This window comes from Rhopalosiphum maidis, chromosome 4, assembly GCF_003676215.2.
Source record: "Rhopalosiphum maidis isolate BTI-1 chromosome 4, ASM367621v3, whole genome shotgun sequence".
Lineage (NCBI taxonomy): Eukaryota > Metazoa > Arthropoda > Insecta > Hemiptera > Aphididae > Rhopalosiphum > Rhopalosiphum maidis.
Window position 1 is genome coordinate 53,619,675 of NC_040880.1, and position 25,186 is coordinate 53,644,860.

Consider the following 25,186-nt stretch of genomic DNA (forward strand, 5'->3'; position numbering starts at 1 on the left):
TGACCCACGACATTACCTATTATGACAAACACGGAAAAACGGAGAAAATTTAAAAATAAAAAAATTACGTTTACAAAATATTTGTTCTGTGTTATCGCGATTTATGATACGTTTTTCGTGACCCGACTACGCGACGACGACGGATGCAGACGGTATTATGTACATGATTACAATAACGCATATTAATATATTATAATAATAACTATACGAGCGTTTTTCCCGACAGATCATTCCGGTTGTGTGTTACACGTTATAGGACAGAATATTCCATTTGGAAATCGTCCAAGACGAACAGCTAACAATGCATATTATCATTATATTATTATGATACAAATGTTAATAGACCGGTACCCGTTTGAATACATAATATATGTGTTTTGCGCATAGTATATGAGATATTGAGACCATTGTGATGTTCACTGTTTACGGTCTACTGCAACGTGATTTTCGGAGACTTCAACAACGACATGTAAAAAAATATAATACGAAATCGATCGTGAATTATAATTTATGCGTAACCGCACTTATTAAAACGATTGGCCTTTTTAATTTAATACAATTTTAAAAAATTACAATCTATAATAATAATGATAGTATTTGTATATTTGATCATTCGCCATTACACCTTTTAATCATAATTTAAATATATACATCGCATATAATGTATATTTATTTTATATATAATTCAAAAAATAGATACGGAACACAATATATCTAATATTACCCCTTATAATATTATTGTTTCGTTGATTATTTATTTTTACCCCCCTCCCCCTCTCACTCTAAAAAACACATCATTATAACCGCTGGTTATTATGAACTACGAATCGGAATAATCGAATACCTAAATCTAACGTTTTAAATGTGTAGGGCGCAGCTATATATTATGAAACATTTAATAAATAAGAAAATCACAGTCTTTATTATAATACATGTTTTTATTGTATTGTTATATCAATAAACATCATCGTAAAAACAATTATAATACCATGTATATACGCTATGGTAATTTCAGTGACTACTTATATGACCACATATTGTGTAAGAGACGAGAAAAACATATAAATATGAAAAAAAATAAAATAAAAAAAAAAAAGTCTTTAGGTATAGGTTGTACCTGGTATTTTAGTGGTATCTGACGTCAAATACGGTCAGAAATTCCAGAGCGGATAGGATAAACACGCGTTGCAATATGTGTATACGATGGGAGGAAATGCAATTTTTTTCATATTATAATATTATATATTATCTATGTGTACGTTATTATAATAATAATGGCTTGCCGGAATTCTCGGAAGTCGGAACTCGTTGACGTGGCGTGGCGTACACACTTGTGTACAAGTATAAAATCATATGCAACTCTTAAAATAATAATAATAATAATAAAAGAACGTTGAGAAAACATAAGAAAAAATAATAATGTATACACAGTATAAAACAATTTAAAAACGATAATTATAAATTATGCATGTACTCATAATCTACGTGTGTGTCTTCGCGTATTTTTTACGACTGGAATGATGTTGTACGATTGTTCGTTCATCTAAGCCTGTTATCGTTTTGATAATCCAACGGCGCCGAATTGTTGGCAGTGAATATATACGGGCTGCGGACCGTCGGACAGACGAAGTCCTTCATGATGAAGTCCATCGTGGTCTCTGATTTTGATCCGACGGGTTGCATCATGTTGTTCCACAGCAAATTTGCAGCTAGAATTTGAAAAAACTCACGGTTAATATATTACGACTAATATTGAGTACCCATGACTTGATGTCGTACAATATATCATATAGTGATAGGAGATCAACGGTGGGATTATCAAAATAATGCTGACTATTACTGTACTTGACGTAGAAATCAATTATTTTTTAAATTACTTTTTTGAATTGTAGATTACGTATTATTTGAATTTCTTTAATTCGATTTTAAGTGTTTTAATAACATTTTAATTAAAAATTATAATATATTAAGAAGTAAGGACATTGACAAGCATATAGACCTAGTGCAAGTAGTACGTGTAGCTCAGAAAATGTGTACAAAAAAACAATAGATGGTACATAAATGACAAGGCATAGTCTGTGAACTTGAAAAATTATTAGTCTGATTATATGATTTTGTTTTTTGTATATATGTTAAGGTTAAGTTGGTATTTAAATAAAATATTCACTAATTGAATTTAAGTTTACTAAGGACGGGAAAAATGTCACCTGTAAAGAATAGCAAACTAGTACAGTGTAATCCCTTCTTGTTCGCAATACAAATCATTAGTTTATTCTACTTTAATAAAAATATGCAAGTGCTTGTAAATTAACATAAATCATTCTTGTTTTGTTCATAATTTTGTTTTTTAAAAGAAAAATTTAACTTCAAAGTAATTATAACATGTTTTTTTTTAATGACAACCTTCATATTTTTTATTCGGTGATCTAAAATAAAATTCTTTCAAAACATAATAGATACTATAATTAGTATAGTTAGTATTCGAAATGTACAATTTGACAAATTGTATTTCTTTGTATTTAAAATTGATATATACATATATAGGTATGTATAAGTAAGAGGAATATGAAATGCTAAGGGGCATCCCACGAAATTTATGGTAGGTACACTCTGCATAAATTTAGAATATAGGGATTACAAGACCTTTTAATAATAATATTAATATAGTAAGTAGTTAGTACATGTAATGAGTAAACAATACACATATACAGAGTTACACTGTCTAAGTGTCAATTAATCTTCGACTATATCATCAAGTCACGTAGTTTAGTTGATAATGGAATCCACCCTTCCTGCTTTCCAACAGTATACAAATCAGTGGTTTTTAATTTTATTTATGGTGACTCATTTTAGTTATGTATTTAATTTTTTGCGACCCCCCACGTGTAAAAGAAAATTAAATTGTTGAATAATACATTTTACATGAGTGAAAATGCCAAAAATGGACTAATCTTTAATCGAACTATCATTGTTATTAATGTTATTATTATTATTATCATATTTGTTTATTTATTATTAAATAAATTTAAATAATATTTTTTTCCCATTTATTAAAATCATTTTGTGACCCAATTTTGAAGCTAAATTTCGTCGTGACCCGCCATCGCCAGTTAAAGATCACTGTTGTATAAATGTATAATATATACATTATAAACTGCAAAACATCGGATGTGTGAATTTCCAACGAGCACTGCGTTGTACCCACCTAAAGCGTGTCCCTTTTGGCTGAAATGGAAACAATCGTAGGTGACGAACGATATGTCTATGACTTCTTCGAATTGTCGCTTCTTGTCCAGCGGCGCATTGAACAGTTTGATGAACGGTTGGATAACTACAGTGAAGTCTTCTTTTTTGTTGTATCTACCACTGTTGATCTACAAAAAAAAAAAAACAAGAACATTACAAATGTTAAAAACGAATAAAAGGAATATATCAATACGATTTTTATATCAATAAATATAGTATTTTAATTTATTTGTAAATACTAATTTTTTAATTTTTTACGGTCACATTCCCCAAACTACCAATATCGAGTGCAATAATGATGGCTATGAAATACTGGTGTTCTTTATTATAAAAAGAATACATACATACGTACAGAATCTGTACACTAAAAATATGTGATAACTTAAATTAAAAAAATTAGATATTTTAATATTTTTGGACTTTTGTAAATCTATTTTTGGTTACGGTTTTGTTTATTGTGTTAGAATTTGAAAAACCGTGATATTAACCGGTTTTCCAAACATTGGGTACAATATTGGAAGAAACTAACCAAAATCTGTTCGGCAGTCTGATAATCTCGGACCATTTGCGTTATCTGATCCATTTCGTTTCCCTTTTGGTGGAAACAAGTACAGAAAAATCTGTGTAGCATATGGCACATGAACGACCTCTTCACGCGTACGCTGACCGACACGTCTGCAAAGATAAACAAGAAAACAACTATTAAAATTGATTTATTATTATTATTACAATAAAACATTATTTCGAAAACAAAACATCGCTTGCATACTACCATTATATTATATAATATACATTATGCGTGGTCGTATTTGTATTAGCGATGGGCATCATCATTCGAATAGTAATAAATATTAATTTACAGTTTATAGAGTTTATATTATTATGACGTAATCACATCCGAAAACAGTTTCATCCGTTGAACGAGGTAGGTGTCTTATAATACGTTTACTTCCAAGAAAAACAAATTACACGCCACACCGAAGTCGTAAAAGGGAGAAGATTAAGAATACTGTTGTAAAATAATATAACATCAGTGTGCGGTGCTTCAATTAGAAATCATTAAGCCCGAGAGTATGAATTACATTATTGTTCGTATAAAATATAATAGTTTTTTGTTTTATATATATTATGTACGAATTATGCAATATCACCTTACCTCCACAACAATGGTTAGATTTAATTATATGTCCGGATATAGCACGTCTTATGTGTGAAATTAGTTCAAAAAATGTATTATTAAATACATTTACAATTTACCTATATTAAAATAGGAAAAACATATTGAAAAATCTACTATAATAATATGTTTATAGATTATTAGAATAAATTAGAAAAAATAATGACGAAAATATATGGGTAATATTTAAAAGGGCACAGGTCCGGGAAAATTACAAATACGCCTGCGGCGCTGCAATAATAATGCAATGGTCGATTCATTTCTAATCATCGGCCATCGACAACCCGCAGTATTTTCGTTTATCCATTAATATTAATAAATTACGTGAGATACATTACGTTTTAACCGTTCGCATAATATATTGGTTTCCTTCACTCGTGTACACTGCACATTACAACAGTACGTTAAAAACAATGATATTGTATTATATTATACATAGGCACCTATTATACGCGACACGAATACGTTCGCATTGACAGTGCGCGCGCGAAATGGCTTTCACTTTCGTTTCCGATACAAGCTCTTTTTGGAAGTTCATTTCGTATGCGTAACGCGTTTCGAGGTGACTCTATATACACAATGTGTTATAATACGCCACCTCCGTCCGCGGTGCGACGGTATATCGCGCAGTACAACAGCCCACTTTCCAGACGCGATTTCAAAACGCCGACGGACGGTCATTCGATAATGTCAAAATAAATAATTGTTTACGTCTGAACGCGACACTAGAAATAATAATAACAAGTAAGTATAGGTAATAATATTAATAACAATTTCGCCGATCTACAGGACACGCGTCGGCCTATGCACATCGCCGCCGTCGTCGACGAAGAATAACGGTATAATAATCAATTAAGCTTGTGATCCGCGTTGCGACGACGAACAATGATAATTGAAAATTCGAACTTGGCAACCGTCGGGGTCATATAATTATAGAAAACTATTATACTTTTGGGTTTGGCTTTATTCGAACGTCTAATCGAGAATAGGTTTAGGCACAATAGTGTAGGTGCTGTTAACAGTGTTTAACGTAATATTTATGTTAATCTGTCATGCCTATAACTGTGACGATTTATAAGTGAGAGATAGATTCGAGTATGACTTTTGAAAACGGCGATATTTGGCCATATCATTATAATAACGGATCAATAATGTACCTCACTCCCATAGCCACAATACTAACGGTATAATGTGATGATTTTTCGGCTCGACGTTAAGATTCCAGAAGATTTAAGAGATTGTCTGTGGATGACGAACTACGACTATCATACCGCCGTCCATTCGTCACTAATATACCGCACCCCGACGGTATACAATACCTGATGTTGTGGAAGAGCGATTTGTTGTCGATTTTATTACGCGTATAGTTTCACATGTCGATCCAAAAAAAAAGATATACAATTATTGGCAGAGTGAACCACGGTTAACGTTAAAAACGATTGCCGCAATGCGGTCGCATTAATAATAATAACAATTATGATAATAATACATTATTAAATTAAAGTATAATGTACCCCGAGTCTGAAAGTTATATAATTGTTTAACGACGCCCGCGGTGAATGAACGAACCACTACGTTAAAGATGATAGTGCATTTTTTTTTCATATATTCCGTGGGGTCCGAGTCGTGAAAGTGAATTGGCGCGGCTCTCATTCATAACGAGCGTATAATAACACACACACACACACAGTACATATAGGTAGGTATGTCTGGCGCAAACGATCCGTTAAACTTAACCGGGTTTACGGTATAATATGTGTCGCGAGCGTGCGGTTTCCACTCCGTCACGGGAACACGTATATCCACTGTTACCCTATCGACGCTTTAACCTTGCTGTTCATATATAGGCTCGTCGTACGTGCAACAGTGCACGCCGTTTTCACTTGCTACTACTGATGGCGGATGTAGTAGATATAGTTTAACCGATACCGGGTAAACACATTATTGTACATCGGTCGGAGTCAAGTTGACAAATATATATACATAGAGAGAGATATCCGAGTCTACGAATGTCGTATACTAGTAACTGTCTATGCACACAATTTCAACTGTAACTACCTGGTGAGAATGCATTTCGGAACGTGAGGGAATCCGCGTACATTGTCTATTAAATTCTACCACTTCTACCACGGGGTATCGATTCGAAATCGACAAAAATAATAATTGACCAACGATAACAGTAATATTGTTATCACACACGCTACTGTATACATACAATCTACATACACAACGTAATTATATTGTATCGAAGGAATATCATAATAACACACCTAGGACGGGTACGAGGTTCACGAACGTCCGGGGAAGATTGGCCTGGAGGTAGTCTAACGCTTTTTGCAGTTTCTTGCTGTGCTGCAACGGAGTCGTGCCGTCCTTGTCGTAACACTGTCCCGAACACAAGTCGTTGGCGCCGAAAAACATGGTTATCAACTGTGCACGAGGGAAACAAAATGTAATTTTTAACTGTTCATATACCATACAATATCATAAATAATTAATACGCGTGCAGGTATACGTCGATGACAGCGCTAAATTAATGGTGTTTAAATAACGTGTTGATTATGACTGTTATTACATTAGGTCCGGCACTCCAAATACAAAAAAAACACAATTAATTTATAGGTGTGTCACAAAAGTATTGCGCTAATTGAGTAGTAGTAGTAGCTGCTGATTTTCAAAATTGAAAAAGTATTTATTTATTTAATTATTTTTTTTTTTTTTTGGTGTGCTCGACCTATTATATTATGCACGCATATCGTGTTATTACCTTCCAGTCGTTTTTAAAATCCACGTCCGGGTCTTTTTTCATCTTCTTCACCAAGAACTGCGCCTGCCTGTACGCGTCGTAGTCGGCCGACACGGGGAAAGCGACGTTCATGTGAGAGTTGGGCGCGAGAAATTCGCCTTTTCCTACGGAATAGCCCTTTAGCCCGGGGTTGAATTCCTTGAGAATGTTGGGCAGTGTCAGGTAGTTCCGCCACGTAGCTTCGCCGCCTGCGGGTTAGGTTATTACACACAAATGCAATTGTTAAGTATATGTGTTATACACACGAACACATCGTTATTACTATTATTATTATTGTGTACCTACAAGTGTACAACGAAAAAAATCTAAGTCTAACAGTGTTGGACACGTCATTATTAGTTATATCGTAAAGACATTTCGAAATGGAAAATACGTGTTTTACTCGGGAACACATCATTTTAAACTCTATTATAATAATATGTATTCATATTTAATATTTACACTTGGGGCCAATAATTTAATTTACGTATTCATCGTACTGGTTGTCAGACATGTTGTTGTCTGGATATTGCACTATAATGGGAACACAACGAATGTAGAAAAATAAATCCAACCCAAATCTAATAAATGTATTTTTAACATATGGTATCCAAGTATTGCTCCAAGTTCTCGATCACTACAAAAATATGTTTAACACAATAATAGATATTTACTTTTTGTATAGTGACCAAATAATTTGAAGTTAATGTCTGGACTCCATAAGATCTACCGAAGTTATGAAAAGTTTGATTCTTGACTATAATTGGCATACCTAAATAGAGCTCAAACAACGTTTAAATCAAAGTCAGATGTGAAAAGGCACCAATTCTTAGTAACAGTTACAAACCCGTTGGGTATTAATTTAAATCCAGTTATACGTATGTCTCAGTCATTCATTAGTACTTATAGCATGATTGCAAGACTGTAGATTAACTAAAAAGTTCGAATTTCAATATAAATCAGGTATATCCGGTGCAAAAATATGAATGAAAAAATTATAGTAGCAATGATTTAGTAAACTTTTTGTCACAACACAATATAGTCCTCAACTGCTGTAAAAATTGTTATAAATTATTCAGAACACTCCCACTTTAATTAGTCAACAGGCTCTTAAAAAATCACTATAATATATTGTACCCATATGTTTATGATACATTAAGTTATGTTTAATGTGGATCGTTCGTACCTGCTGCCCAAGACACTCCTCTGTATTCGATCAACGTTCCCATAGCGAACTCCTCGAGCGCGCCGTTTCCGGCCACCAGACTGTCTCCCATTGCGCCCACCACGTCAATGTCACCGGGTCGGAGCCTGTGCACGCTGGTCGGCCGGACCGAGCTTCTACCTAATCCCGGAGACGTCATGTTCTTACACGGGAACGGCATCGATCCTGGAAACGATGGTTGCCTCCTGATACCTGTGGGTCCAGGTGTCATGACGATGTCTTCGCTCACGGCCGGCGTCTGTAAGAATAAACGGAAATTACTAATCACAATTAATGACAATTTTATTGTGTCCGGAAGTCAGTATAATACATAGGATAACGAGTAGATCCAACGCGTTCGAGAAATAAATTTTTTTATAATAAGTAATGACGATACCGAATTTAAATACATTTATGGATATTTACATAGCAGAACTTTCTGTATGCATTTATAAACGGTGTAAATCATTATAATATAATATGCATAATGTTATATTTCACATATAAGCGTACCATTCGGACGTTTCTGCCATTGTTTCTGTTGGGCAAAAGCTGTTGGAAGGTCAGCTTTTGGGCGGTGCAACAGGCGACCGCGCAGAAATATATCAAGACGTAGCTATTGGTCAACATCGCTTCGTTTGATGGCGTCGTTCATCGTGGGTTACTTTGTTCGTAAGTCCATTTTCTAACTTAGCTGTAACAAATTAAACGACTACTGATTAAAAAAATAACTATAATAATAATAAGCATATACACTTCATAGTTATAATATTATAATATAGGTAATAATCGCATAATATTAAAATACATTATTAAAACTGCGTTTGATTCATCAACGGCTACTAAGTTTGTGTCTCGTTTATCATCACAATAAAAAACATAACATTTTGGTTTTACCTAACACAATAAATAATAACATATAGAGTACCTATTCAACTTTTGAGACGACAGCGGTTTATCAAACACAAAGCGTATTTATTATAATTATATAAGTATTATTTATTATTATGTCGTATGCGTCGCACGTTTCGTATACAAGAATACAAGCTTTGTTTCGTTCTCTTTCGTCTTAGATAGACAACAGATGACTGGAGTGGAATATATATTATGTATGTCAAGTTTATGTTATTACTTATTATACACTATAGGCATTATTGTCGCATATGGGTGATTATGCGCGTTTTACCTCTCCGGTTAAATATATATTATTATCTCGTCGAACGTCGTCGCCGCCGTGTTTCGTCACGGTTGCCGGTAGTATAACATTATTATTATGTGTTGTATTTATTTAGTTGTGAAAGATGGGTTTATTCTCCGTGTCTTTTGTACACAGTCGACAATCGTCAATCCAATACTAAAAATCTCAAAAAAAAAAAAAAAAAACCATAGAAATAATACATAGCACGCCGGTCGTGAGTTGTTCAGATCGTTGCCAAATAATTACATTTAATTGTGTTGCAGTTGTCGTGAAATACACACTCGAGAAAACGCATTTTTTTTGTAATATATCATATAGGAACGACGCGGGCTCGAAGCGAGGAGACAAAAGACGATTGCGTAACGCGCGTCCCACTCGGTTCGTTCAAATTCCAAATTCTGATTCCATTCGTGTGTTTGTAATTTTTAGGTATAGGTATATTATACATCGTTACATTATCAAACTGTTTTGGCGTCGCATATTCGGTCGGCTTACGTGTGGGTTAAAATCAAAGTGTTTATAATATTTTATAAGACGACGGCAAAAATCGTCAAAACACTGTCATATGCCAAAAGTCAACGATTGGGTCGACGTTATTGTTCGTACTATAATATTTGTATGAATTTATCACAGAGATAGAAACATCGGTAAAAAGATAAATATTTTTTTTCTTATATAAATTACATAAATAATACACAATAATTTCTGAAAATATATTTATTTTAAAGTTGAAAGGGTAAAATAGACGATTTAAGACATTCTTTCTACTCCACGAAGCAATTAGACTGATTTATCCCCAAAATAATAGCTAAGAACACTGTGGATTCATTTAAATATATCTTGACTAATAATATTTGTATTAGTAGACAATCTATTTATCGATTCTGTTTCATTTCAGTCAAAAATCTTTTCAATTGTTTTTTGTCAAAAGTAAACAATATTTTTATTTTTAGTAAATAAACCTGAACCGTACCCTTTGTCATATATATATATGATAATTTTTATACTCAATTCTACATTTACATAAAATATAGTTTTATTAGCTTAAACGAAAAAATATGAAATGATATCCAACGATAATAGTTATTTAATTATCTATAACTAATGGTAACCTTATTTATAAACAAAAAAATATTCGATTTTCGAGACCAAAAATAAAATTCACGTGTGAACCTGATTGATATAACTTTTATTGAAAACGGTCTAGTAATTTTCGTGTCTTTAAAACATTAATTTATATAATATATAATATATATATAGGTAATATTCGGTTACAATTTGTCCCGAATCCATAGCATTGTCGTATTTTGTCGGAACCGGTCTGCGTACATGTATCAAACCTCACGGGGTTATGTACCTATTGCTATTGTACCGCAGTATAACGTTTTATAGGCATAAATAGTAATGGTTCAATGGCACATTAATCGAGTGCCATTAAATGTTGTCGAAGATATTAAAAAAAAATAAATAAATAAATAAAAACAAAACACGTTCACTTGTCAAACGTCGCGTACCTCCACCGCCGCCGGGGTCGAGATTCGCATGCACACAGAAAACCGCAAGCTTTCTAATGAGTTTTCTAAGGTCGTAAAAATAAATAAAAATAAACGAAACACCGATTGCTATTAATACATAGTCGAATTACTCGGACTATCTGAGACGAAACAAGAGAGCCCGTCGGGCCCGGAGACGTCGACGAACGTATACAATATTACACACATTATACAGAGTGACAATTTCTTTTCTAAGATTTTATGTTTTATGTTTATTTAATATTTTCAGATTTTTAGAAAAAAAATTACACAATTATCAAATCAATAAGACCAACGGTTTTACGAAATTTACGGTTTACGACAATGTCAGAAAACAAATCATCCTTTTTCGAGAGTGCAGAGTAGTGGGTACGCAGAAGACCACAATAGTACACCGCAATAACAGTCAAAAATGATAAATTTAATATTATTATAACTGTAACCTCCGCTGTATCAGCTAATTGGATTTCGTTATAATATATACCTATACCAATTACTAATATATACACGTATAGTACAACTATAAAACGAAACTCGAAGACAAAAATATATCAATATGCCAAAGACGAATTACGCGCGTTGTAAAAAAAAAATTGCACTTAACCTAACCAGCGCGTGAGAACCTAAGCATGCGGTCCGTGTATAATGTATAATAATCATTACCACGGGCGTATGTCTACGCGAACTACTACGTAACAGCGGCGGTTATCTTTCGTCAGATGGCGGCGACAAACTACGGCAATGTCAATCATTCTCATCATCGGATCCCGAGTATCCCTACAGTCTACACTAAGATCACAGCTATTATACGCTAACGGTTATCAAGTTTTTGTTTTGTTCACAGAGCCATCGAGTTGCTGAAAAAATCTACGTTAACCTTAAACCATGATCCATATTAATATCGATTTTAAATCAAAAATATTACAAACCATAATTTAAACATGGCGCGTCTAATAACAGTGTATTCGACCTGATTTAAAGGTGTTCACAGCCCACGAATACCTAGATCAGTCTGACAGAGGGCTCCACGGATCACAGTTTGAAAACCACTGTTATACATCGTTATACGTACACTGTATTATGTCTATGTACTATTGATAGAATTGTAATCACGTTTGTGGTTTTGATATCGGATCGAATTTTATCCACCAGAGACATTGCAGTCACGGCGGCGCTTATAGTAATGACGTACGGTACATATAATTATTATTACCATTATTATTATAATGAAATGATTTATTCGCGTTTTCGAATTTCACGAGCAGCCAACGTCCACCCGATCGATTCACGACATAAATTCAAAAAATAAAAATACCAGCTCAGAATACAGCAGATACCTATTGAATTTGCCAATTTCCGTTGTATATCCGCATATTCTATATGATATATATTATCAGATATTTATAATAATATAATTTACTTGAACACCATGTGTATATGTCACAGATTATAACCGCATTACATTATAATACGTACACATATATAACGCATCGGATCAGAAACAGGATTTTCATTCCCCCGCCGAGTTTACCGGAAGTGGAATCGGTATGTACATACACAAACGGGCCATAAATATTATCGGACCGATACTTTCCAAACGTAAACATATTTTAGTAAGGCCAAATATATAAATGCGCGAAAATATTATTGCGGCGCACGCGTACAATATCACCATATATAATATACGCGCTCGCACACGTCGATAATAAAATTATAATTACGGTTTTGATGCATAGTATGGCCTGTGGCCAATACGTTATACATCACGTAGTTTATACCTATAAACAGTGGATTCGTTTGCGTAAGCAACTGCAGTAGCAGTAGCAGACAAAATTTTCGGCGTTTATACTACCTATATATTATGTTCCATCACCTTTAAAACAAGCGATTATTATGATTCCATCGATATTGAACCAAAAACCTATGGAAATATCGCGTTAGGTGTTAAAATAATTTTGAATATTATGCGTGATCCTAGAATTGTATCGTATGTATTCGTATATAACTAGACGGAAAAGCTCCCTCCGTATAGACCTCTATAATTGGCTGTACTATACGCCCTGCGTTCGCAATATTTCAGCCGCATCATTAAAACAATGTTATAACATTATCGACTAAATAAATGCTTTCCGCCACGATTCCCATCGTATGCTTATCGATTAACACCACTATTTAATCTCGAGACGACGCGATTCGAATTTCTTTTATAGTTCCAATTTATGTCTCATCGCTAAATCATAAAAAATGTTTTTCTCTGATCACTGATCGTTTGCAGGCTTAATATGATTTGAATATCTATACTAATTATATGAATTATAAACTTGATAGGTACACGATTGATATGCAACGTATAATAGATCACATAGCGTTTTAATTTCAATCTATGCAGTAGGTAGTAGGTACATGACGTGTCATATAATATTACATATATTTATATAATATGTATATGCACAAACGAAACTCGCTAAACTCGTTGAAAATAGATGCATATATTTATACATATTATATTTACTAATTCGGTGGTCCAGTATATGTTTAATATTGTATCGGAATGTGTAGTGTAATTATTATGGAGTGTTAATTTATGCAAACGACGTTATGTGACGTATATACGTTTGGAAAGTTTTGCGCCACGAATTCCCGAAAATATCGCGACTCGAAGTATGGCCCGGGGGTGGCTAGGAATTAAGTGGTTTGCGCGAATATGGTTTATCGAGTACATTTTAATTATTATTGTAACAATAATATTACATTCATTGCGCTGCAGTGATACAACTATATATTATACTATTTATACTGTATTTATATTGTCATAGTGCGAGTAGGTATCTGCTGCCACGTGTGTATATAAACCTTTGAAATGCGCTAGCTATACCAACTTATACATATACTCGTCGGGTTATATTATGTAGCTACGACGTTCGACCGGTTGGTCTGTTTAAAAAGATAATAATAATAATTGTGATAATTTGTAGGATCGTGGTTACGTAAACGATGACCCGGCGAAACCAGATCACTGCGTCGCCGGCACACACACGTTATATTATAGGTATAATATATATTATATGCACGCCGCCACCGCACCGCACATTATATATATATATATAAATCGGTGTAAGAAAAGCAGTTATTGTATAATTGCACGCGTTTACCGGTAAATTCGCATATTAAATCGTATATAAATATATTTTTTTGTGTCTGTCACTCGTTGAGCAATACGCTATAAACGAGCGCAAACTCGATTTGGTCATAATTGATACGTATAATTATATGATTATCATTATTATATTATGCACCAGGAGAAGAGGTGGGTATTCGCTACAATGACGAAAACGAAAAGCGACATATCACGAAATTGTTGCATCCGTATAGCGCACCCAAACGTATTTTACAATACGCAATACACATAATTTGATGCGGCTTTGGGATACCGCACGCAGATCGAAAATAATAATAATAATAATAATAATAATATCAATAAGGAAAAAACCGGAATATAAGAAATATCAAATAATGTGTGCTTTTCATTTTTTCACTTTCTATCCGGTTGTCCAACGAATTATATGTCAGCTGTACCATGGCAGATGGCCATGGTGATTATCCTATAGGGTTCTTATTCACCGCCAAACGATGATCATTGATCAATTTATATTCCCCTTTACATCGATAAGGGGAGGGGTACTGATAGAAAAACGGGTTTTAGCTGGCTGTATACGTATAATGGTAAGTCCATATTATGCTATGCCCGTCGTTGCAGCTATATATTATGTTATGGTGGTGCATATATCATGCATGTTATATTATTTTTTGTTTCAACATTTTATCCACCGAAACCGGTTCGTTCGAGTGATTAAAAATCGAGAGTAGGTATAATATAGTATATAGTAGATTGTTAGAAAAAAAAAATCGGAAACGAAGGGAAACTAAAAAAAAAGTCCTCAATATTGATTCCCACGCCTAACTTTTATAATACCGCAGCGAATGCAGTGGTTGTAAACAGCGCATATAATTAGATATTATCAGCTCGAAGACTTTTAAGTTGTAACGATCATCGTTGACCCAATCTACATAATACGTCTATCCCGAACTCATCATAAATATTGTATTAGTGGGTGTGGTAATAGAGTTTTTAGATTTCGGAACGCGGAAGACGTTTCGTGTTTTACGTTTTTATATACACGCGTAAACATAAATTACAGAAAAAAGTACATCGCATGTGTATACGGTTCGGCCAATCGATTTAATAATAATAGTAAATCATTACATTATTATGGGCTGCGGTGTACAGGTTAACACTATATCGGCAGTCATGACATATTAACAATTGATTGTATACGCGGTGCACATATAATAACGCATTATTTATGTAATAATTAAATTAAAATACAATTTTACATTAGAAAGGTTATGCGCTCTATGTGTGTTATACTGCCGGCGATTCTCGATTCCGATTTGCACTCGTGATTTCTATTACGGCGGATCTTGATAACTGTATTATTATATTGCTGTATATAGTTGCGCGATTTCCCATGGACGTGATTTGGCACGACAAAACGTCGTTGAATATTCGATAATAATATTTATTGTAACGATAAAAAAAAACCACTGTAATGCTCAAACGCCAAAAGATAAGTACGCATTGAACATTGTATGCAACTTATATGCAACGGCATCCAATTGTATATCACGATCGCATCGACGAGGGGACAAATTTCTTTTCGTATTAGTATTTGAGCCATATAATACATAATATTACAAAAAAAAAAAAAAAAAATAAAGTAAGAGCCAATATCGAGGCGACCGAGGATATTATGACGTACAAAATAGTGGCCTGACAGACGAGTTTAAAACCTGATAGACATTAGACACACACACTCCGGAACTGTACGATTTGCATGTGCAATAGCGAGATACGACTAGAAAATTATTCGCAACGACGACAAGTATTTAATTTAATAATGTTAGGCGAGAGAGACGATGATCTATTTTATTATATTCTTATAATACATATTATATTGATAAATAATAATAGGTGCGGGTGATAAGAGTTAAATAAATATAATAAAATACACTCGTGTATGAAAACCGCTGTGCGAATACTTACCAGATCGAGATCGCAGCCGGCCATGACGCGTGGTCCCCGCGATGAGAGTCGAACGGTAAATAACGTCGTCGGCGAAGAGATAGCGGCGCACAGGTAACAGATACTATAACAGACTCGTACTCACACTCACAAATATTCTGGTCAGGCGGGGTGGGCGAAGGGGCGGCGTCGACGGACTTTTACGGTACGCAGAGGGGCCCGGAGTGTGCGCGTGCGCCGGTCGCCCGACGCCGGCCGGTCAGTCAGAGCAATTGGACGGGCAATTATTACGAGTGGAAAAAAAAATACCTCCGTATAATTATTATTATGAGAATAATCATGATAAATGACGATAAAACATTTATGATAATAAAAACTAATGGCATATGAATTCGCTGCCGCCGAACCGGGTCGTCGCGTCTACGACGGCGGTGGCGGTTGCGAGCAGCGCTGCGGTTTCGACCCGCGGGGTGCGGTTCGACCGGGCGCGCGTACACGCTGGACTTCCGGCAATCCGGTAAAGGATAAATCGTGTTTGCGCGTCGCGAGAGGAGTTTGTTTTACTCGCACACACACACACACACACATACATACACACACGTACACGGGTTATAGCTCTTTTCTCGTTCGCGCCATAACGTCCTCTGGTCGAAATTCAGAATCGACAATACCGCAATTGCGTCGTTGAAATAAACCGCGAATGCAGAAGACCAAAAAAAAAACAACAAAATAATAATCACTTAACCCAGTTTAATATTCTCGCAAAACATTGTGTAAAAAACGTATCATGGTTATTAACAAATTAATAATTACAATCGTGAATGGGTCATGGATAATATTAAAGTAAACATAATATTGTGATATGCATAAGTTGACGGCAATCATTATTCTTGCGTCGGTAACGACACGTGGCACCAATATAAAATATGTTACTTAACTATCCAACGAATGTTATCAACCGCGGGGGAATGAAGTTGACGCAATAACTACGATTTAAACCAGTCAAGTCTTTACTATAAGTCGATGTTCAAAAGTTGTAAAACGAATTAATTTTAAAAACTTTCGCCAAATATGCCACGTATATGTCGACCACAATATTATCGCAGTGCGAAGGTCGAAAACCGTCACCGAAATGGCCGTATAATGAGACTCAAAACCATGTATACTAATAAAATGAAATAAATTATAGACCCTGGTGCTCTATAGTAAATGCGAGCGACGGTCAAATGAGGTTAGTTATCCATCTGACTACATGTATGTACTATATAGTCTATATTCTATAAAGTTACCTTTCTGCAATGCAATCGTATTAAATTTTTAAAACCAATCATAAAAAAATGTAACTATTAATATAGCTATTTAGAGAGAAATTAATTTATTATAGTATCTTTTCTAAAAATCTTAAAAACACGGTAATACAGTATAGATACGAATCAACTTCCCGAGTTAAATAAATCACCACTAATAATAAAGTGACCGATTTCGAATTATTATAAATAGTACAATGTTTCCGTAGTTTTTGCACCAATTATTTTTAAATGTTTTTCCTATCCACTGAGGAGGATCTTTGGCTCGAAAACATGAAACAATAGTTTAAATAGGTAAAGGACACTTCGATACCTCGATTTTGACAGTTCGTATGTTAGTAGATATTACCACGAGTGCGCCTATGTAAAGTGTAAATAGGAATTATTTTACTACTAATAAGTTCAAAAAAATTCATGATTGTTGGCTAGAATACACTATATCACGATATAAAAAAGTTCACTTCAATCAAAGTCAATTGTAAACGAAAACGCTACACAATACTATCAAAACCTCAAGCGTTGCCGTTAAATCTGCCTGTGACACGATAATTTACATTTTTTTGACCTATAACTCGCGTACACATGATAGTTGTGTATCGGTATTGTAGTCAGTATTATGTTTACATTATTTGTTAAATTATTTATTTATTTTACAGTAGAATAAACTAAAAATGTTTTACCGATTAGAAAATGTAAATTATTTGAAAACAGAAATAGTAGCACTAAAAATAACATTAACGGGAAATTATCGTATCACTACAATGATTATAATATTGTGCAATTTCAAATAGTAAAAATATATGAAACGCGCAATATTCATATATGATATTTACAATATTATTATAGTATTATGTATAGGCGCTTAACTTACCAGTTAGCTTTGACTGGTCACTCTGTACAATATCGCCAAGTCTTGATCGCGTACGAAGGACGAGTAATTTCTCTGCGAATGATTATTGCGGTTTTATCGTAAATCGAAATTCGAATAAAAACGATTTGGAACGCAAAAACGGTAAATTTGAAACGAATGTTACACGATATTATAATGTTATGGCTGTAATGTGAACAGGTTCGTACTCACGGACTGTATATATACTTATAGACACAGCCGTATGAATTTGCGGCATGCACCCTTCGCTGTTTCGAAAGAACAGTGCATATTATTATTATTATTATTACTATTATAATGATATATTAATAATACGAATATACGCACAACAACGCAACTATATATAATATTATAATATGCAACAAACTGCAACGCTGCAACTTACTCCATGACTTAAACGTTCGATATAGTGTGTGTGTGTGTGTATATATATATATATATATGGCTGGTAATATAGTGTCGTCTAGCGAACGCAATTGGGAAATTTAAGTAAAAGTCCCGCGGCGGTGGTATGCAGTACACGCGCATGGTATTATCATTATATCTATATACATTTTTGCAGTTCTCGGTGCAACAGCCGCTGGTCGTTAGATCCCGTGCCGAAACTGTAACGTGTACTCGGGCGACACAGTTTCACGTGACCTAGGCCCGACGGTTCGAGCCTGTGTGTGTAAATAACAAAATATACCGCATCACCGTGTGTATCGTCATTATCGTCACACATCATGATAATAATATTATTATCGTGTACGCTGTTAGTGGTCGCGTCGTTATTTATGTACGCATATACGTATATAATACATATACGTAAGGGTACGCGTATACATCTTATTACACGCACGTTTAAGTGGGTAATCTAATAGGACACATCGCGTATATTAAAACCTACGGCCGGTGATTAGTATTTCGTATACAAACATCGTACGATTATATCGTAATAATAAAAATAATAATATGTATACATATCGTAATAATTAAATAATAAATGGTACGGCAAATTAGTCGAGCATATAATATTATTGTTGTCGAGACGACAGTCGCGCATACACACATACGTTATTATGCCATTATTATTGTAGTATTACGATTACGAAGAAAAAAAAAACTAGAGAATAATTATATTATACGTTATATATTTTATTATTTTGTATCGCTACGATTGAACGAGAATGTTTCGTACGACGTTACATTAAAATATAACAATTAACGTGATAATAATAATTATGGCCGTACACGCGATATCACAGGAGGCGTGTGCGTTTAAATTCGAATCGTTGGTAAATAGACAGCCCGCGGTAAGTAGGTACATCACTACACCAGGCGTGGACCTGTATTTTTGGATTATTGCAGCGACTCCGGATCACTCTATTTATAATATTATCGATTTACGCTTGTATCGCCCACGATTGCACAGGAGATAATTGAAATTTTCCAGACGCACTATCGGCTCGTAATATTAATTAGACTGTTTTTAGACTGATTTTTAAAGATAAGGAATATCATCAGAAAATAATCTCTGTCGAATTATCGAATCATAAAGCAATACAATACAAGTAATATTTTTACTTTTAACATTACTAAAACTATTATCGCCTTTAATATATTTTGCCTTTAATACCTTGCCTTTAATTACATTTTCTATGGAGAACCAGATATCTTGCAAAGTTCCGAAAGTTTTGGTTAGAATGGTTAGATAACAATATTATTTAATGATTTATGAATTATTGATGATATTATACTTCCTAGAAAAACGTCGAACAACCCATAGGAATGCTTATCGTACGTAAACTTTCTCACCGCGGCAGGTTATCAGTAAACTTTGAGAGTTTGATAATAAAATTGGTCGCCATTTTTTATCCATTGGATTTACAACGTCTCTCTATTAGATAAATATTTTTCGGAAAGGCGGAAACATGAAGAAAAAAAAATTTAAAACAACTCTTTAATATAATATATACATTTTCATAGATAAGTGCTCATTTCTAAAAAGAAAAAAAATCATATAAACCTATTAAATCTTAAAATATACACCACACGTCTATACACGGTGGTATATAATAACATTTATGTAATAATTATTACGAGTATGTATATATTATATATATTAAGAATATATTATTGTGAAATGTGCATTTAAATGATAACGGCGTGTGATATGCGAGCGTCTGACGTTCTAGGTCGGCACCGTCTTCACTGCACCGTGTCATAAATAAAAATACCATAATATTCGGTATACAAATCACGTAGATTTTACAAATATTTTAACAGAAACTATACCTTATATATGTATATAATTTAGATATGTATTATTATATTTTTGGGTCACAACGTCAGATCTGAAGTGTGCTTTAATTTAATCAATAAACACATAATATTATATTGTTATTATAAGTCGTAAATGTGAATAAACTAACATAAGGAAGGTAAGAACCAATAGAAGCATCTCCATACAGGTAAGATATATTTCATTGCAGTTATATTTACGTATATATTCCCACTCGACGCATGGTATTATTTGCCATTTGGTTAAAAATTTAAAATATATAAACAAAAATATTAAATTCAATTATTTTCCTTAACGATTTTCCATCGGTATTAAATTTTAATAATAATAATAAAAATAATATAATCGAAACTCATCAAGCCCACAACAAGATATACCGATCTATGGATGACACATCGTAATATTATGTAGAACGCATGAGACGCGATCATATACGATTATGCATCATGTGCATGTGAATATGTTTAGCCCTTCACAATAATGATGATCCGGGAAAATTCGGTAAATTCGTTAGTCATATACAAGTCATATACACATTTGTTAAGCAGTTTTGAAACGCGCAATAGTCATTTCGCGTATATGTTGACCTTCTTGAGAGTTTGATCGTCAAATATTCTAATTTTCTGCTTACAATATACTATTGATACTGTTGATTCGGTAAAATTACAATAACGCGGTTTGTACAAAGTGAACGACGACTCGTCAGTCAATGATTACGGTTTCGTACACATTATAGTATGTATTACATAATATTGTATTTGGTAAGTTTTTAAACCTATTGTTAATCGATAGCGGTTAACTATTACATCTAGTTGATTGTTTTAACGGAAGACTGATAGTGAGTCATTGCTCGATTTTTTTTAAGTTTTCAGACATTCCCGGCGGACATTGGGTCCTCTGTCGTGACAGATTAAAAAACAATTCCGAAGCATTTGTTTTACGGGTCTACGTTTGCGTTGGCTTTTCGAAAAGTCTTTACAATAATAAACGTGTTTTCTGAAAACTATTTTCTTGTATACAAATATACAATGAGTAGTTTCAATTTTTTTTTTTGTATAGTGTTTTCATCCTGTAAGTTTTGGCCATCTGCGTTGCCCGAGGAAAGAGGCCACCGTTATATAGCTATCGGCATAATAGTGCTTACTGCTTATAATATGTAACCGCATATCGTCGAGACACTGCGTCGTCTTGGTCGCCAGTTTACTATTTACTTTCCGGTTTTCAAATAACACATCGACACGGAGATGGCAAAACGATTATAATACACCGGACGCCGACTTCGTTAACGTCTTGATGATTGCTTAGTGCTTACGGTGTATTATATATTGGACCAAGAACATAGGTGTGTACGACGATTTTAGAAGCTGATGGTTTTCTAATGAATTTCGTAATGACAAGTGGATATATCGTTAAACAGCATTATCTTTTTCTTACGCCTGTGCCGCACTCGATCACAAGGTATGCTTCACAAAAATGTGTTTGTTTTAGTTTGTGTTTTTTTTTTTATCTTATAAAACCACTTTAGTATACATTGGTATATGTGACATCATTATATATAATATATATATTATACTCATGTGCATTACGACGGTTGTAGCTGATGCTGTAATAAGAATAAACGCGTACTCCGTCGACGTAAATTTGTCCTCGTCAAATAGAATAATATTGTGAAGGGAAAAGGGAAAAACGAATAATCTATAATACCTATACTCGATGTATGTTATGATATATAAGAATACTCAACGCGGATGTTCGATTTTCGGTGTGTTTGTAACCCATCCTCGAAATCACTGGTGTGACATCTAAAAAGTACTGCTGGGCATTGGTTCAAAATATTATGTACCATTTGGCGATACTTGTCGGGCGTGTCGTATACTTTTTCCGATCCCACTTTTTATATTAATTATTATAATTTGCCTACAAACAAAAAACATAAACGGTGTTTTTTCAAAACAAATTATTTGAGAATTTTTTTTATTTACTTAACCTGCCTACCGTTTCTGAACGTAGAAAAATGTTTTATTTAAAATTTATACGTAATATTGTAACATACTTACCAAATTTTCTTTCCGTTTTTGCAATCTCTAATAAATTGTAAGGTCTGTTCTTTTAGTTTTCGCGCGTACTATGTTATTATCTATAATATCGACATGTTACCTGAACTATTTACTCCAATGTTTTGTAAAAAAAAAAAAAGGGAGAAATCTGTATATTTTGTAATAAATAAGCCAATTAATTAATTAATTAAGAATAGGAGAGAGGACGAATAAGAATGCCGTAAAAAAGAAATGTTGCACTATTAAAATATGTACATCGTGTTTTAATATATAAAGCTATATACGTATAATCATGATAGATACTATATCATTTACGTCATAATATATTATAAATACATGTATACACAGGCGGTGTGCGTAGCGATATGTATTTACAGCTTTATTATATAGATTACATTGGAAAATTAACACCTACATTTTTATTTTTACCGGTACCTATTCACGCGTTATAATAACGACCTAAATCAATAAATTGTGCTCTTTATCAATATAATCAAGGTTTCAATAATGAAAAAAAAATATTTAAAACGAAAAATATAAAAACGAAGTCGCTTGACGATTAGAGCTGTGCCATTAAGATTTGGCGCCCAGGGCAAAATTACAAATATTCGCTCGCTATTTTATTTATCATTATGCATTTCAATTTTTTGGCGCCCCCTTTAAACCATGTGCCCAGGGCGCATGCCCCCTAGACCCCTCCCCACGACACGGCCCTGTTGACGATGTCCATATTATGGTAAACTAGTTAATATAAATTTATGTGCGTGCTATGACGTAGATACTCAAATATCTTTGAATAACTGATATTGTACGTTTGTACGTGTATTTTCTAAATATGTTCATAATACTACTGTTGACGTTGAAAATTAGAAAAATGATTTCTATAATTTTTCACGGCGTATACAAGACGTTTTAGAGTTTTCCGTACAAACTTCGAGAACGGTGCGAGTGAAATTAAAAACTTATTTTGCGAATATGGGAAATTTAAAATGTAAAGACTTAAAGATTGTTTTTTTCAACAGACGTAACCACGTTACGCTGTTTTTAAATTAAAATTGAATTATATAAAATATCTATTTTATTTATATATTTTTCTAATTTATTGATGAGGTTTGTCATAATATGAATTCGAGTAAATACTAGAGGGTGTTTCTTTGTTCAAGGTTTGTTATATACACACAAAATATAATATTATTATTCGGTAATTAATAGGTGATTGAAAATTACCAATTCGGTTTTTGCCTTCTCGTGCATTCTGCATTTGCAGGCAAATATGTGTTTAACCACGGAAGGGCTTGCTACGGCTGATACATATACGAGAATCTTCTCTTTCATACGAAGTGTTGGTGTGATGCGAATCACGTATGTCCCATTTTGAGATCGTAATATGGAGGTCTCATGGCGGTAAAGTTGTGTTGTCGGGGAATATGGTAATACGATACGGGATTCTTTTACTTTATTTTGGGTTAGGTTGACAGCTTAAACCAATATTTTTTCGCTAACCGCATGTGACACGTTTCCATTTCAATGACTTTTTTAATATGCCGGTAAGAGTGAAAAAAGGACTATGAGTGGACGATTGGTTTGGTCATGTCAATTGGTTCGTTTCCATCAATGGCCGGGAATAGTATGCATAGCCATATGATTAATATATTATATTATTATCATATATTATTGTCGTCAAATTCGTTATAATATCGTAAACGCATAGACTATTAGGATTATTAGTATGTGAGTAGAGACGATAACGTCGTGCACCACGATTTCAGGTCACGAATTCGACAAAGTCAAATAAAAAAATCTATCGGTGTGGTCACCATCACTTAGAATTCAACGGCCGAATATTTGACACAATATATCACCGAATATTTGGCCGCACAAGGGTATCAACGCATGAGTGGTTAAGAGGAGGTCGTGTGCCAAATAATATTATACAGTCGTCTCGATACATAATAATAATGACCATTATTACATCATACAATCGGATGTCTTGTTACGCAAAGTCGTAACGGTCGGCACATCGATGGTTTTATAATAATTTTTATTATAACCGTAATAAGTGGCCATGATTTCTCCTTCCCGGTTGAGCTTTGGTAAGAATTTCGGTACCATTTCTTGGTATTATAGTGTGCACTGTGATTCTTTTATCATCAAACAATCATTATTTCAAAAAGTGTTGACTTTTTTCAATTTTTTTTTTCATTTTAATGATTTTCTTAAACTTTATAACATTTTAATTTTTTCCCCTTTATATTTGATAGTGAAATCACTATCACTTTTTAATTTTCAAATGGCAACCTATATTTAAAATGTCATAAAATAATAGGGCTATTTGTTTATACATTTTAATGTTAAAACTATTATTTTTCATTTAACCGTTGGTGAGTTTTAGCTACTCAAAGTTGGGTGGTTTGAGGTTTTTAT

General features: G+C 33.7%; 1 protein-coding gene across 2 annotated transcripts; it reads right to left on the reverse strand.

The window, feature by feature from the left end:
• Positions 1–919: 919 nt before the first annotated feature.
• On the reverse strand, positions 920–18,532 carry LOC113557050 (phospholipase B1, membrane-associated-like). 2 transcript variants are annotated; one of them, XM_026962332.1, is made up of 8 exons: positions 16,247–16,377; positions 8,926–9,106; positions 8,395–8,671; positions 7,191–7,417; positions 6,694–6,853; positions 3,776–3,921; positions 3,206–3,374; positions 920–1,709 (listed from the first exon to the last, which is right to left on the reverse strand). In XM_026962332.1, exons 2-8 carry the CDS (start codon positions 9,040–9,042, stop codon positions 1,540–1,542), a joined length of 1,266 nt encoding a protein of 421 aa, XP_026818133.1. In that variant the 5' UTR covers positions 9,043–9,106; positions 16,247–16,377; the 3' UTR covers positions 920–1,539. The 2 variants fall into 2 exon arrangements, with proteins under 2 accessions (XP_026818133.1, XP_026818132.1); XM_026962331.1 differs by lacking the exon at positions 16,247–16,377 and adding an exon at positions 18,404–18,532 and having other exon boundaries at positions 1,540–1,709.
• Between the last annotated feature and the right edge of the window lie 6,654 nt (positions 18,533–25,186).

Bases quoted from the DNA above. Each gene is read 5' to 3' on its own strand.
- LOC113557050 (XM_026962332.1), bottom strand. From the start codon at position 9,042: ATGTTGACCAATAGCTACGTCTTGATATATTTCTGCGCGGTCGCCTGT. The intron at 8,672-8,925 runs GTACGCTTATAT...TTATTCTTACAG, and splicing joins ATGGCAGAAACGTCCGAATG to ACGCCGGCCGTGAGCGAAGA. The intron at 6,854-7,190 runs GTAATAACACGA...CCTCGTGCACAG, and splicing joins ATTTTAAAAACGACTGGAAG to TTGATAACCATGTTTTTCGG.